The sequence below is a fragment of the Calliphora vicina genome, chromosome 5 (assembly GCF_958450345.1).
Source record: "Calliphora vicina chromosome 5, idCalVici1.1, whole genome shotgun sequence".
In the NCBI taxonomy this organism is placed as follows: domain Eukaryota; kingdom Metazoa; phylum Arthropoda; class Insecta; order Diptera; family Calliphoridae; genus Calliphora; species Calliphora vicina.
This window is the reverse complement of record NC_088784.1, coordinates 46,276,224-46,290,846: the sequence shown is the minus strand read 5'-3', so window position 1 is coordinate 46,290,846 and position 14,623 is coordinate 46,276,224. Positions and strand designations below refer to the sequence as shown.

General features: G+C 31.0%; 1 protein-coding gene across 3 annotated transcripts in view; it reads right to left on the bottom strand.

The window, feature by feature from the left end:
• Positions 1-3,872: 3,872 nt before the first annotated feature.
• Positions 3,873-14,623, bottom strand: part of Slik (Sterile20-like kinase) — a 181,917-nt gene continuing 171,166 nt past the window's right edge. The window contains exon 11 of one of the 3 annotated variants that reach the window (XM_065512571.1): positions 3,873-4,339. In XM_065512571.1, coding sequence (XP_065368643.1) covers positions 4,190-4,339 — 150 coding nt within the window. In that variant the 3' untranslated portion in view covers positions 3,873-4,189. The remainder of the gene's footprint in view (positions 4,340-14,623) is intronic. The other 2 variants (XM_065512570.1, XM_065512569.1) reach the window with 2 other exon arrangements.

The window sequence follows — 14,623 nt, the reverse complement described above, 5'->3', positions numbered from 1 at the left end:
TAAAACGGAATATTTTCAGGAGATTTTGGTATATTTTTCCCATAATAGGTGACTATTACGGGTGAATGGTCGGAAGATAAATCAAAAGATATTTCCGTAGATATTGAATTTCGATCTACATTTCTGGATATGGCAAAGTCTATAAGGTCAGGAATTTTCCTAGGATCAGTAGGCCAGTATGTTGGTTGGCCAGGGGATATGACATCCAGGCAATTCCTACTGTCAACTAGGGCTTTGTAGAGCTGTCTTCCTCTAGGGTTAATTAGCCGTGAACCCCAGTATGTGTGTTTCGCATTGTAATCACCACATGCCAGGAAACGATCTCCTAGAGTTTCAAAGAATTCTTCAAATTTGTCCTTAGTCATCGAAAATCGTGGGGGGCAATATATGGAACTCACTGTAAGATTTCCAAATGAACATTCCAGTCGTATGGAAGTTGCTTGCATATATTCTTTTGAAAATTCATCTAGGGCATAATGTTTTAAACGGCTTTTAATCAAGATACCAGTACCACCATGAGCTTTTCCGTCGGGATGATTTGTGTTATGGAATGAAAATCCTGGAATATTAAAGTTGTATCTATTTGTAAGGTGTGTCTCAGAAATTAACATCACATCGACGTCTTTACTTATCATAAAATTATAAACCTCAGATTTATGTTGGTTCAAACCATTTGCATTCCAAAAACAAACTTTCAAGAAACTCATTTGAAAAACCATGTTTTATTAAGAACCTTTCTTTATACATTGATATAAATTTTTATAAGCTTTCATATCAAAATAAGCAATGAAAATCGACTCAAATCAAAAAAGACCGTAACAAAAGCAATACTTATAACTTACAAATGTATCAATAAATGCATGTCATTTTGAAAGGTTTTTTATGTACATGGTTTACCAATACCCACCCGGGTGACACTACACTTCTATAAATATATGAGACGAACAAAATTTTAAAAAATTGAAAAAACCTTATAAAAAGTTTAAAATGGTTCTATTAAATTCTATAGAACTCTAGAATTTGTTCAGTGAGTACAAATTTCATTTAAATCGAAACAAAATTAAAAAAAAATATTAAACCAATAAAATCGATGTGGTCACCCGGGTGGGTATTGGTAAAGCGAAGGTTAAAAAAAATAAAAATTGAACAAAAACTGACTGAGTTACAGATCGATAAGTTGAAAAGCATCACTGTAAACGTTTTTTTCAGAATAACTTCTGAATTTGAAGGTGTTTCTGAAATTTTTTGACACAATTTGTAATGTACTCAGCAAGTCCTATAACACACGCTAGGTCATTTTCCATGTTTTTTTCCATCGTTCTCTGATCATTTAGTGGTGTCCCGTTTTGGAAATTTCAAAAGGTGGCAAGTCTAGACCGAAGACTTGTCTCGGGTCGGAATTCGTGCTTTATTCCAGAAAAGGAGCACTTCGTTTGCAGCCATTGTTGTACTTTTTCGCACTTCCAATTTTAGTGTACGAGTGTGAAAAAAAAATACACCAAGAACTTCTTTTTTAGACGGCAATTTTGATCCCAACAGCTGCGGAATAACATATTCAATCAAATAAATGTTATGCTGTTGCGATCTCAAATTAATTTTTGTCGTTGATGATGCCATTGCAATTCAAATGCGAACCTGTTCTATTGAAAAATTTAGTTTTTAGGTTTTAGTTTTAATTGTTTTATTTCTCTGTACTCACTTTTTCCAGAACTACTGTTAGTTTTAATTTAAATGAAGAATTATTCACTTTCACAGCTCATAAATTTACTTTAAAATTACAGTTATTTTTTAATTTTTTGTCACAGTTTGTATGTTTTATTTATAAAAGTCATAGAACAACTAAAAGGTCAATACTTTTCTGTACATAAAATAAGGTGTATATTTTAAAAAATGTTATGCAAATGTTTCTCAATGAATTTAGGTAAGTTTTTAAAATTCATTGAATATATTTTTACCTATATATAATCTTCGTAAAAAACCAATAAAAATATAACTGAAATTTAGATTTATATATCAGGTCGAAATAAAAAACACGAAAGTACATCAATGGGTTTTTCAATGTTGTTTGGAAAATTTGACAATATTTAGTAATATTACCTGTTATATTATTACTTAAAAATTAATACGTGGAATATAAGCCATAAAACAAAAATAATTTTCATGGAATTAAAAATGTAATGTTTTTAAAAATTTTAAATATTACCTGTCTTAGGTACAACCGCTCATTATTAAAGGGGCATTTTATGATTACATTGCTAAATAAAATAAAACTCAATGAACAAGCCAATTGGTCTATTCACTTTTTTGCGTTCTTTGAAAATAGAAATGGGTGTTTAATTAATGTTAGTAAAATGTGAAGAGTAATTCACGAAATGAAGTTTAGAACATATTTATACTTTGTGTAATTCCATTAATTTTGTAATTTGGAAAATTTTGGGGACCCCCTGAACGGTTGGAGATAGGGGGTATGTTTGTTCTAGAAAAATATTGGGGATACGAAAATAATGAGGGTTGCTCATACATTTTACCTACCTACGGGTGACTCCTGAGTAGTTATGCACCTTTTTCTATCCATTTACCACCAATTTCGTTCTCACGAACTTTTACCTCCGTGCGGCACGTCAATTTTTAACCGATCGAGCTGAAATTTTTTTCAGATTTTTTTTATCCTAACCTCACACAAAACTGCCCTTCGTTTTTGAAACAGATGAGTTTTAAATTTTTTCATACATTGGGGGTTCACCTTAATATAGTTTAAAAAGTGTAAATAAGTAAAAAAGTAGTTCAAATGTATTTTGTTTTTGGTTTCTGCTAAACTGCTCTTTTGCTACTTTGCTAGAAAAAGTACTCAACATTGTGAATACCGCTATTATTTCATATAAATAATGTTATATGTTCGCCATAGAACAATTTTTTTAAAAAATTGAGTTTTCAAAATGCATTCAGTAAGTCATTTGACGATTTCTTATTTTAGTGGTAAAGTTTCCAGACACCGAGAAAACTCTTTCGCTTTAAACTGGTAGTGGCTTTATCGTTAATAAAGCATTATAAAGACAATCTAACTTGCTTCAAATAAAGCTAATTCCCGCTTAAAACGACTTTCAGCACTTGATTTTAAATGTTTAGGATTTTCTTTTTCAATATTTATTGAATAATCTAATTCGTTTTTAAAATTTTGCTCCATATGTATTTTTAATTATTTTAAATTTCCCGGGAAAAAAATTTAAATTTCCTTGGAATTCCCGGCAATAATTTTACGGGAATTCCCGGACCCCAATCCCTAATAGTGATATAAAACTGAGGATCTTGTAAACTCCATGAAAAGGCGACTAGAGACCGTAATTAAGTTGAATGGAGGACCAACAAAGTATTAACATTCCATCAACTGTATACTAAATTTTGACTGTTGTTTATAGGTACTTTTTTCTTTTCCCCATATATTTTCCACGAAATCGATATTAATTTTCAAAGGTTTTTAAAATAATAAAAGAGTTAACTCTAAATTTAATTTTATGTTTATTGAAACTTATATATTTCTTTCACTAATTAAAATATTTAGCTTCATAGATGAAAATGAAAAAATTTTGACTCTGACTGTTTATGTATGTTAAGATTTTTCGATCTCAATCCTTAGCTTTTTTTGTGTGTTTTTATATAAGAACGTGAATAAAATATAGGCCGTGCTTTGGTGTGGGTTGAGGTGTGTGAAGCAAAAGCTTGTGATCCTGCTCTGGTTTATCCCGAGTTATTTAACTTCAGATTATTGAATTATGATTCGCAAAATAAATATTGTACAAATAACAAACGACGAATGGCAAAGAATAAATAAAAATGGAAACAAATTGTTTGACAAACTTAAATAAAATGCATAATTTATTCTTGATTGGGGTAATTCCGCTGGCATTTGATATTTATTGATTTTATTAAGTATTATAATTATTATTTACAATAGCAATGCAATGGATATATTTAATTTTATAAATACACGTACATCTATAACATAATGCATACATTTAATACATATCAGTAATATTTTATTTAAATCTATATCTGTATATAATAAAAATATTATAAAATTGTTTTCTGTTCGACAGACTATTTTTATATTCATCATATTACCAATTCCTTACACATCAGCAAAAGACATGGAGCAATGAAAGATGGATGCATTCATGGTATTTAACATTGTTTAACCTTCAGAAAATGATGAGAGACTGCTACGTGTAGATTCTGTAAAATGATCTCGTTGCAAAGGATCAGATGGCATTGTTACAACGAGTGTTCCACCATACAACGATTCCATTTCTTCCATTTGCTTAAGAAAGGACTCCTCCAAGCGCTATAACAGTGATTATTTATAAAAAGAATAAGTAAATTAATAGTGACATCAACTTTTGTAATTCTATTACTAAATGTTTTCATTAAAAAATGCTTGATAATTACATACATAATATGATACATATAATTTTTTTTTGCTCGAATGATCATGGAAGAATGAATAAAATTATAAATAATTAATGCAGTGTCTCTCTCTATATCTCTGTTTTCATTAAAAATGGGTTTTAAATATGTTGATAGCATGTGCCAAAATATACAATGCTTAAAAACCCGTAACAAAACAACTAAGAATGTTATATTCTGATGAATAGAATCTTATATATCCACCACCGAAACATGTATGGTGACAAATATATCGCACTGGTTCCTCTAAAGATAGTCAACTCAAAATTTTTAAATTTTCACTTTTTGCAAGAAATCGATGTTTATATGCATATACCCACTGTAAAAATCTGCTATCAATTTCTCTATTCTTTCGCCAAAAAATACAGTTGTATCCGTACTAGGGATGCTAATCCCGAAATCCCGATTCCGAATCCCGGGATTTGTGAAAATAATCCCGGGATTTTTCGGTATTAACAAATCCCGAAAATTACGAGATTTTTTAATATTTTAGGATGAAACCTAGAAAGCTAAATTTCAACATACTTATAATACTAATATAAAACAAGTAAGAGTGTTATATTCGGCTATGGCGAATCTTTTATACCCACCATCAATATGTAGTTTTGGTCTTCTATGGGGACTTGAATCAGTATTTATGAATGAATGAAATTTATGTTAATATCATTATATACAAATTATTTATTGACAATAAAATATTTTCTGATATAGAGGTTATATTTTTATGGACTGGTCCTCAAAAGAGTTGGTAGAAAGATCACTTTTCATATACTTGTTTATTCAATTTTATCACTATATTAATTACTAGCTGACCCGGTGCGCTTCACCACCCAATTAGAAGAATGAAATAGTACTATTAAGTCTCCCTTTGTGAATCTGATTGTAAATGTCTAATTTCATATTTCTGGGTCCATTATTATAGAAAATGCAAAAGAAAGTTACCACTAAAATCACCTTTTCTGAATTCAAATTCATTTCATGAATCATGTGTGCCTAATTTTAAATTTTTAGGTTTATTATTATAAAATATTCAAAAAGTACCATTGCAATAAACAAATTGTACCATTGATTATCACTTTTGAATTCGCATTCACTAAACCATAACCCGTCAAGTTTGAATTTTAAATTTGTATAGCCTTTCCTATATTATCAACTAATTTTGTTTCTATAACAATTAATATTTAAAAATGATCACAAAACCAACAAAAAAAACGATACCACGGTATTGAAATTCTTCGGTTTTTCGGAAACGCTAAGTCCATTATTATAGTAAATTCACAAAAGTACATATGAGAACAAAGAAAAAGTACCAAGAAGTATGGCCTTGAATTTTCACTCACTTGGGACCATAGACGCCTAATTTCATATTTCTATGTCCATTATTACAGAAAATTCAAAAAGTACCATTGGAATATATAAAAAGTACCAAAAAGCCCCCACTTGTGGTTTCCCACTCACTCCCATATAAGCTTAATTTCATGGTTTTAGGTTAATTGGTGAAGAAATTACAAAAAATACCATTCGATTAAAGAAAAAGTACCAAAAAGTCTACCCCTAAAATTCACACTCACTTAGGACCATATATGCTTAATTTCATGTTTCTAAGTTCATTGTCATATAAAATTCAAAAAGTACCATTAGATGAATAAAAAAGTACCTGTATTTCAGTTCTCACATTTTGGTACCTAAGTATTGTACCCTATGCCTAACACAAACTTCACTCAGATACAAATCAGCTTACTTTAATGTCTATAAGTGAAATAATTTAAAATATTAAAAAAGTACCATTAGGAGAAAAGTACCAATTTCCCTTTTCTTCCTCGAACACCCCTCAAGTTCGAACTTTAAAAATATTCCATTTTGCCAAAATTGTTTATGCTACAGACATGTCTCAAAATATTAAAATCTGTGTAAATATGTTTTAAAAAAGTACCAAATTTTTTGGAACTCGAGTACCTATTGTACCAAATCCGGGTAAACAGGGATTTGGCACAATAGGTACTCGAGTTCCAAATAACACCCTGTTAGTTAATTTTTGTATGAATCCAGGAACCAATGTTAAAAAAATTATCAAAATTGGCTTAATAATTTCAAATAAAATGTATTTTCCCGATTTTATCCCCTTTTTGGTACCTTTTTTATCCCCATTGTTTTGGTAAAATTTTATTCAAATAAATTTCTGTATCGTGGTGGGAGATCATAATAAAATATTCGTATGTCTATGTCAGATTATAGAAAAAGTACCAAAAATAAACACAATTTTTATCCCTTAAGGGTTCGAATTTCCAAAAAGTACCAAGCTTATATTTTTTATTTTTTGATAATTAAAGAATACGATTTAAAATTTGTTTCTATGTTTATTGGTTTAAAAGATACATAGGGTGCAAAAAAGTACCAAAATACAGTTTTTACCCGTTTTCTCCCATAAATGTTTCGAATTTCGAAAAAAGTACGAAACACCTGTCAGCTTATTTTTTAAATGGAGTAACATGCAATTTTAAGTTTTTTTGTATCTTTATTAGTTTTGAAGATATAAGGTTACCGAATTTACCCGTTTTTACCCCCTAAATGTTCGAATTTCCAAAAATCCCTTCTTATCGGATCGTTTTGGGGAGGGAGGAACCCACAGTTAAAATTTCGTGATTCTAGCTTCAGCCGTTTGGGCTGTGCGATGATGAATCAGTCAGTCAGTAACGTTACTCTTTTATATATAGATATAGATTATAAGAAAATTATGAATGTTAATGTAATTTTCTGAAGGGGACCATGTATTGGGACTAGGGACAAATGTCGCCCGGTTTCCGCAATACTTTATATATATTTTAATTCAATGCATTAGTTTTTGCTTTGTTGTATTTCTACTTAGTGTATTAACGAAATAAATAGTTTTTATTGTTGAACGAAGTCCCGAAAAATCCCGGGGTCCCGAAAAATCCCGGGATTTACATTTCTAAAATACCGAATGCCGGGATTTGTAAAACCCAGTCCCGTTTGGCATCCCTAATCCGTACAGTTGTTTCATTGTAATGTATTGAAAAAAAAAATAGTTTTTTGCTTCTACTGAACATTTTAAAATTTTGAGTTGACGGTCTTTAGAGGAACCAGTGCGATATCTTAATTTCATATTTGATTCTGTAAAAGTTTAATTTTAGTTTAAGTTTAATTTTACTTCCAACAAATATTTTATATAATTATCAACAGGGCAATCAAAAATATGGGCATTTCCCCTGAATGGTCTACCAGGATCGAAAAATAAAATGTTGATAATCATCGTGTTTTATTTTTTATAATTATAAAAAAACAGTCTATGTTTTTATAATAGAATGGTTTCGTAGCATATCTCAGCTGTTTTAATTGAGAAATTTGGGCTGGAAACTGGAAAATTTTATATTTTTTAAGCTAGTTCTAAAGACATTTTTATATGTAATTATTTTACATGTAAAAAATTTATATTTTCAAAAAGCATGCATTTATTTTCTTAACACATATCAGAATGATGTATTCGATCTTCTGTGATTTTCTGTGACTCAGATTAACATTCTGAGTCGATCTGAAACGATGTTCGTCCGTCCGTCTGTCCATGTAAGCCTTGTGCGCAAAGTACAGGTCGCAATTTTGAAGATATTTCGATAAAATTTGGTACATATAATTTTCTCGACCCAAGAACGAAGCCTATTGAAACTGGCTGAAATCGGTTCATTATTTCACATAGCCTCCATACAAATGTCCGTACGAAATTGGACTTTATCGGTCATACATGTTTTATTTATATAGGTATATATACAAATATCGTTCCAAATAAGTTTTATATATACCGGATTCATGTCACCAAATTTTATTATGATCGGTTCATACTTAGTCATAGCTCCCATATAAGACTCGATGCACTTTAACGTGCATAAATCTCTTAAAAACATTGGTACACACATAAAATTCAACATAAATAACTTTCATAAAGACATAAATCACACGACCTAATTTCATGGTGATCGGTCAATAATTGGTCATAGCACCCATAACTTCCGAAAATCACTCATTGAAATTTTAAAAGAAAAATGTTTTTGCTCATTCACTTAGTGTAGGGTATTATATGATAGGACTTGATGTTAAATTAAAATTCTTAATAAATGCGAAATTAACCATAAGCTCTCTTTTGTTGTGTCTTATTTCTGACTTTCTGGTTGAATTTTCCGTTTTGGTGTATTCAGGGACTTATAGTAAAATTTCACGGATAATATTTTTGCGGAACATTTTAACCCTTTAAATCCCTGTTTTAATTGTGTTTTTTGATCTTTTTTAAAATAAGGACAAAAAAGACCCATGCCTTGAGGATTTAGAGGGTTAATATATTCTACAAAAATGTTCTCCGTAACATTTTACATAAATTTGCTGAACACATTTTATACCTAAAATGTAAGGATCACGTGGTTTCTTATGCCGATTAATAATAAGAATGTGCCTGAGTTGGGAAACTTTTACCCCCCCTCAAATGAAATTCAGATGTAAACTTTCAAAACGCGGATATACGTGTCTTTTTTTTGTCTCTATCAAAATTAATTGGTCGGACCTTGTAATTTTTGTTGGTGTTGTACAGTGTAATTTTTAATAATTTAGCAAGTAGTGATAAACGTGAAAATCGAGATAACTCAAGTGTATTTCTTATTAATTTCTTTAAAAACAACTATTTTTCATTATGGATGTATCATCTTCAATAATTAAACTATATGACTAAATAAATATTATTTACATAAATGTTAAAAGAATATTTTTAATAGTATTTTGATAATTAACCTATTTCAATTCATTAATTAATTAATTGAATTATGTGAATTTTTGATATATTTGTGGAGTTTCAAATGATTATCGGGTGAGATCGGGCAAACATTTTTTATATGCCGATAAAATATAGGATCCTAGCTAGTCTGCTAAAAAAAAAAACAATATTTAAAAATTAAAAGATTTTTGTTCTGGTTTTTGAATAAATAACAAATATTTTAAAATGCTATTTCCGAAACTAGTTTTCATTTCTTGCCGAGAACTTTACAATAATATTAAAAAGCAAGTAAAGCTGGGTTTCCGCATACACCGTAGTCGTCGCCGATAACGAAAACTGAAAAACGTTGGTGTTCGTCACCGTCTCGTTTCTGAATTGTTTTCGATTCAGTTGGGTGCGTTGCGGCATAAAACAGAAACGCAATTATTTTTTTAATTTTGGGTGTCGCGCATTAAATTTTTTTCTTCCAATAAAGAAAATTTTTTTTTTTTTTATTCATTTTGATTTTCTTTAAATTTGAAATAAAATAATAATTAAAATAATTTCATTCCTACAGCACCGAAAACAACCTACTTGAATTTGTTTTCGTTCCGGCCCCAAATGACAGGTTTTTCGTTACTGATCGGTGCCGTTTCGTTCCCAATTTTCGTTGCCGATTTCTGAAACGAACTTTTTTTCGGTGCAAATGTATGGAATTGCGTTTTCGGTGCCGGTTACGGTGTATGCGGAAACGAAGCTTAAGAGTGTTATATTCGGCTATGACGAATCTTATATACCCACCACCACCAATATAATACGAACACATAGAGTAACTTCGGGTATTGTGGACTATGCGCCTAATGTGGACCAGTGTCTTTTTTCAGAAACTATTGAAGGTATCATAACACTGATTTGTCGTACATTTTACAGTTTGTTTGAAACGAGAATTGCACATGTGCTTTCATGAGTTATTGATATGTTGGCTTTTTATTCTTGTATTGAAATTAATGCGCGTGCTCAACATATTTTTCGGCCCAAGTAAGAAACAAAATTTGGTACAGTTACTTGGTAAAATTTAATGTTTGCTTGTTTTATATAGTTAAAGTGGACACGTATTTTGCATATATTTGGTAAGATTTTAAGCACAATGTGGGTAATTATGTACACTATAGTGTACCAGTACCCGACACTAACTCTCAAAGCTCTATTGAGAATTTAATTCAAACCATGAACAGTTTCATGGCGAATATCCAAAATATGTGTCAACAATTGATGCAGAATCAAAACATGCTCATGCAGATCATGCTAAATAAAAAATGAATTCTATAAGAATTAGTTTTTGGAATGCTAACGGCCTTAGCCAACATAAGAATGAAGTACAACAATTCCTCCAGCTCCAGGAAATTGATGTACTACTCGTAAACACACTTTACCATAAAGAACTGTTTCAGTATTAACGGATACTATAATTATGATACAAAACATCCAAGTGGTAGAGCATGTGGCGAAACAGTAAATGTATGGACTTCACGTCGCCTTAAAGATTAATAAAAGGAATCTAACCTGAGAAATTATCTTAAAAACTTAGATCCTAAGAAAACAGAATACAACCTTTGGAAGACTGTGAAAAATATGCAATGCCATATTGTATATGAGTCGCCCGCCCATACGCCTTCAGAACGAAGAATGGGTAAAAAATACTTCAGACAAAATCGAAGCATTTGCCAATCACTTGGAGAATGTATTTACCCCAAATGATACAAATTCATCTATTAGTGATAATGTCATAAATAATGTGGTGCCAGCCCCACTAAAATTCCGGTTCTCTACCATGAAGATGACAATCAAAGGTCTTATATAAAATTACTACCACGATGATAAGTCATCTGCCCAACTAAGCACTAAGAATTATTTTGTCCATATTTAACTCTATACTACTAATTGGATGATACCAAAACCGGGAAAAGATGTCACTCAAGTCGCTAGCCTGTGTCAATATTCTCAAAACTTTTTGAAAAATTGTTACTGAAGAGACTTATAATGCACCTTGACGAAAATTGCATTATTCCTGAATTTGGTTTCAGAAAGAAACATAGTACTATCGAACAGGTAAATCGAATAACTACACTTATTCGGAAAACCTTCGAGAGCAAGCAGTATTGCTCCGCATTATTTATTGACATATCTCAAGCCTTCGATAAAGTCTGGCACAATGAACTAATACACAAAATTACTAGATTACTACCTGCGAATGTACATAAACTGCTTAAAAATTACATACAAGAAAGATCTTTCCAAATCAGATCAAAAAATGTGATCTCGACACGACGAAAAATATCCGCTGGTATACCACAGGGAAGTATTCTAGGGCCGTGCCTATATATTTTATACACTGCAGATATGCCTACTAGCGCACTGACTCACACATCTGCATTTGCGGACGATACCGTTTTTAAGTACAACTTGTGAACAACTCCAGTCTCACATCGGCGATTTGGAAAAATGGCTGGACAAATGAAAAATTAAAGTCAATGCAACAAAATGTATTCACGTTACATTTATTCTAACACGAGATAGTTGTCCTTCCATACAGATAAATAATATCAAAATTCCAGAACAGAGCCATGCGAGATATCTCGGTATCCATCTTGATCGCCGTTTAGCATGGTCCCACCATATTGAAGCCAAGGTTAGACAAATAAAATTAAAGTCAGTTCAATTGTACTGGTTAATTGATCCACGGTCTGCACTAGACTTGGAATACAAAGTGCTTTTGTACAAAACAATTATAAAACCGATATGGATATACGGCATTCAGCTATGGGGAACAGCCTCCTCATCTAAAGTTGAAAAATTGCAAAGAAAGCAATCAGCACTGTTAAGGACAATAACAGGTATATTCGAAATAGTAATATCCAATGTCCCCATAATACTCCAGTTTAAAATACTTTTCAAAACTAATGGATCATCCAAATCCCCTTGCCTTGGAGTTGCAGTCATTTGAGGGTCATAGACGACTGAGGCGATTTGAAGCACTAGATCTGGCCAGATAATCATTTAACGAGCACTCATGTTGGACACATTGTAGCGGCAATAACAACTTTAGTTTTAGTTGAGGTTAAGATTTTAACACTTATTTTAAATTTCTCAAAAGAAAGATTCAATAAAGAAAATAAAAAAATGATTAGCTGGTTCATGAATTTAATGTATTCAATACTAAAACGGAGAACTAACCCAATGATTCTGAATGAGTTAGAATTCACAAAAGGAGACTTAAGTGGTACCATTCTTTAGTATTTTCTATAATAATGGACCCAGAATCATGATGCTGATTAGGAATACAAAATGTGAGTCTTTATGGTACTTTTTTATTCTAATAATACGTTTCGAATGAGCTAGAATCCATATTACAATGAATCAATAAACATGAAACTAGAGGCATGTTATCCTGAATTAGTATTAATTCACTAAGATAGACTTATTAGTACTATTTCTTTCTTCAAATTGGGTTGGCGAAGCGCCCAATAAACTAAACCGTTTTTGAGTTACGCGAATATATGTTATGCAACCTCCTCCATTTTCGAAATAACGGTATATCTCGAAAACAAGAGCTAACCTAAAATAACGGTTAGAACCACTAGATTCAGTGTAATCGAATTAGTTTAACACGCCGGAAAAAAAGTGTCAATTTCGTGCACAGTGTTATGGGACGATCTTCATAACAGTGGCTCAGGATCGTTTTTCATCGGCCAAAACTCTGTAACTTTTGAACCGACAGAGATATTTTAGATTTTTTTTTATGGACAGATATTTTCTTGAATTTTTCTACGGTTTTAATTTCGGTTCAGCATTTGTTGAGAAATTTAAAGCTATAGTTGAACTTTATTTTTTTTTTGTTTTTTGCATCAGCTTTACTTATAAAAAGGTTAAGTGTATGCTGATAAAAACAAGTAACAAAGTACGTTCAGTCAAGTCCGACCATGTAATACCCTGCACTATAATTTATTTTCGGAATAGGGCATTATATGGGAGCTATGACTAATTAAGAACCGATCTCCATTTCTGTTGAATTTTATGTTTGTACCAACATTTTTAAGAGATTTGTGCTCGTTAAAGTGAGTTTCGGTAGAGGGCCTTATATGGGAGCTATGACTAATTATGGACCGATCGTCATAAAATTAAGTGACATGAATTCAGTATATATTAAACTTATTTGACATACATATTGACAAAAATTGTTTGCTAAATTCCATGTAATTGTCAATTATTTTTTCAAATATTTCCACAAATATGTATGCATGAGGACTGTTTTAACACACAAGTAAGTTTTATTCGACTGTATCAATTCATACATATTCACCACGAACTCATAAGATTTTTCTACAACTTGACTAACAAATTTTTTTTTAAATAAACATATTTCCTCACATTTATATAATTATATTTTTATTATTATAAAACATTCGGACCAAATTTCGCATTTTTAGTTCCATTAGTTTCGGTCATATCATGTTATTAACAGCGGATGTTCGCTGAGGTGGGTCAACGTATTTCCACATATATTTGACCATATATGTTTTACCGATTTTTCCAAACATTTTTCAGAAACTAGAAACATTAATAATAAATTTCATACCTTTAGAGGTCCTTTTATTTTGGTTCTATCGCACTTAAAATTCAGTTGATGAAAAAAATTCAAGTAATTGTCTTAAATTGGTGGCCACCACTGTATAAACAAACCATTTACGACTGATGTATGGATGCCAGGGGGTCGATTCTGGTTCTGTGAAACGGTGAAATGAAAATTGTTTCATATTTTCATAGAGTTTCTGATTCTCGTTTAGTGAAAAAATGATAAATAAATTCAAATGTTTTCATATGAAAAAAACAAGTTAAATAAAACAAATTGAAAGAATTTGTGTAATTGTGAAATGATAATCACCCTTATTCTACTTGGCGTCGTCGACATCGTCGTCAATATTGAGTCAAAAAATGGTATATGTTACGCCGATATCAATAACAATTGGTAACTTTTGACAGCGTTTTGTACTTTAACCCGACTTATAAAAGTATAAAATTCTGTCAGAAGTTATCAATTGTTATCGATTTCGGAGAAACACATACCATTTTTTGACTCAATATTGACGACGATGTCGACGACGCCAAGTAGAATAAGGGTGAATATAACAATAGATCTGGCAACGCTAGAATGTGCAAGTAAACGTGTTTTACAATTGGCAAAATATTTTTAATATTTATAAATTATTGTGAAGACAATTTATTAAAATAATTAGAGTAAATAAAATTGTGCAAAATTAAGCTATAAAACTGCATAATTTATATACTTCATTCATGTCCTTCAATATAACCTCAAACTTAAATATTTGCACCTGTTAATGATTTACTTAA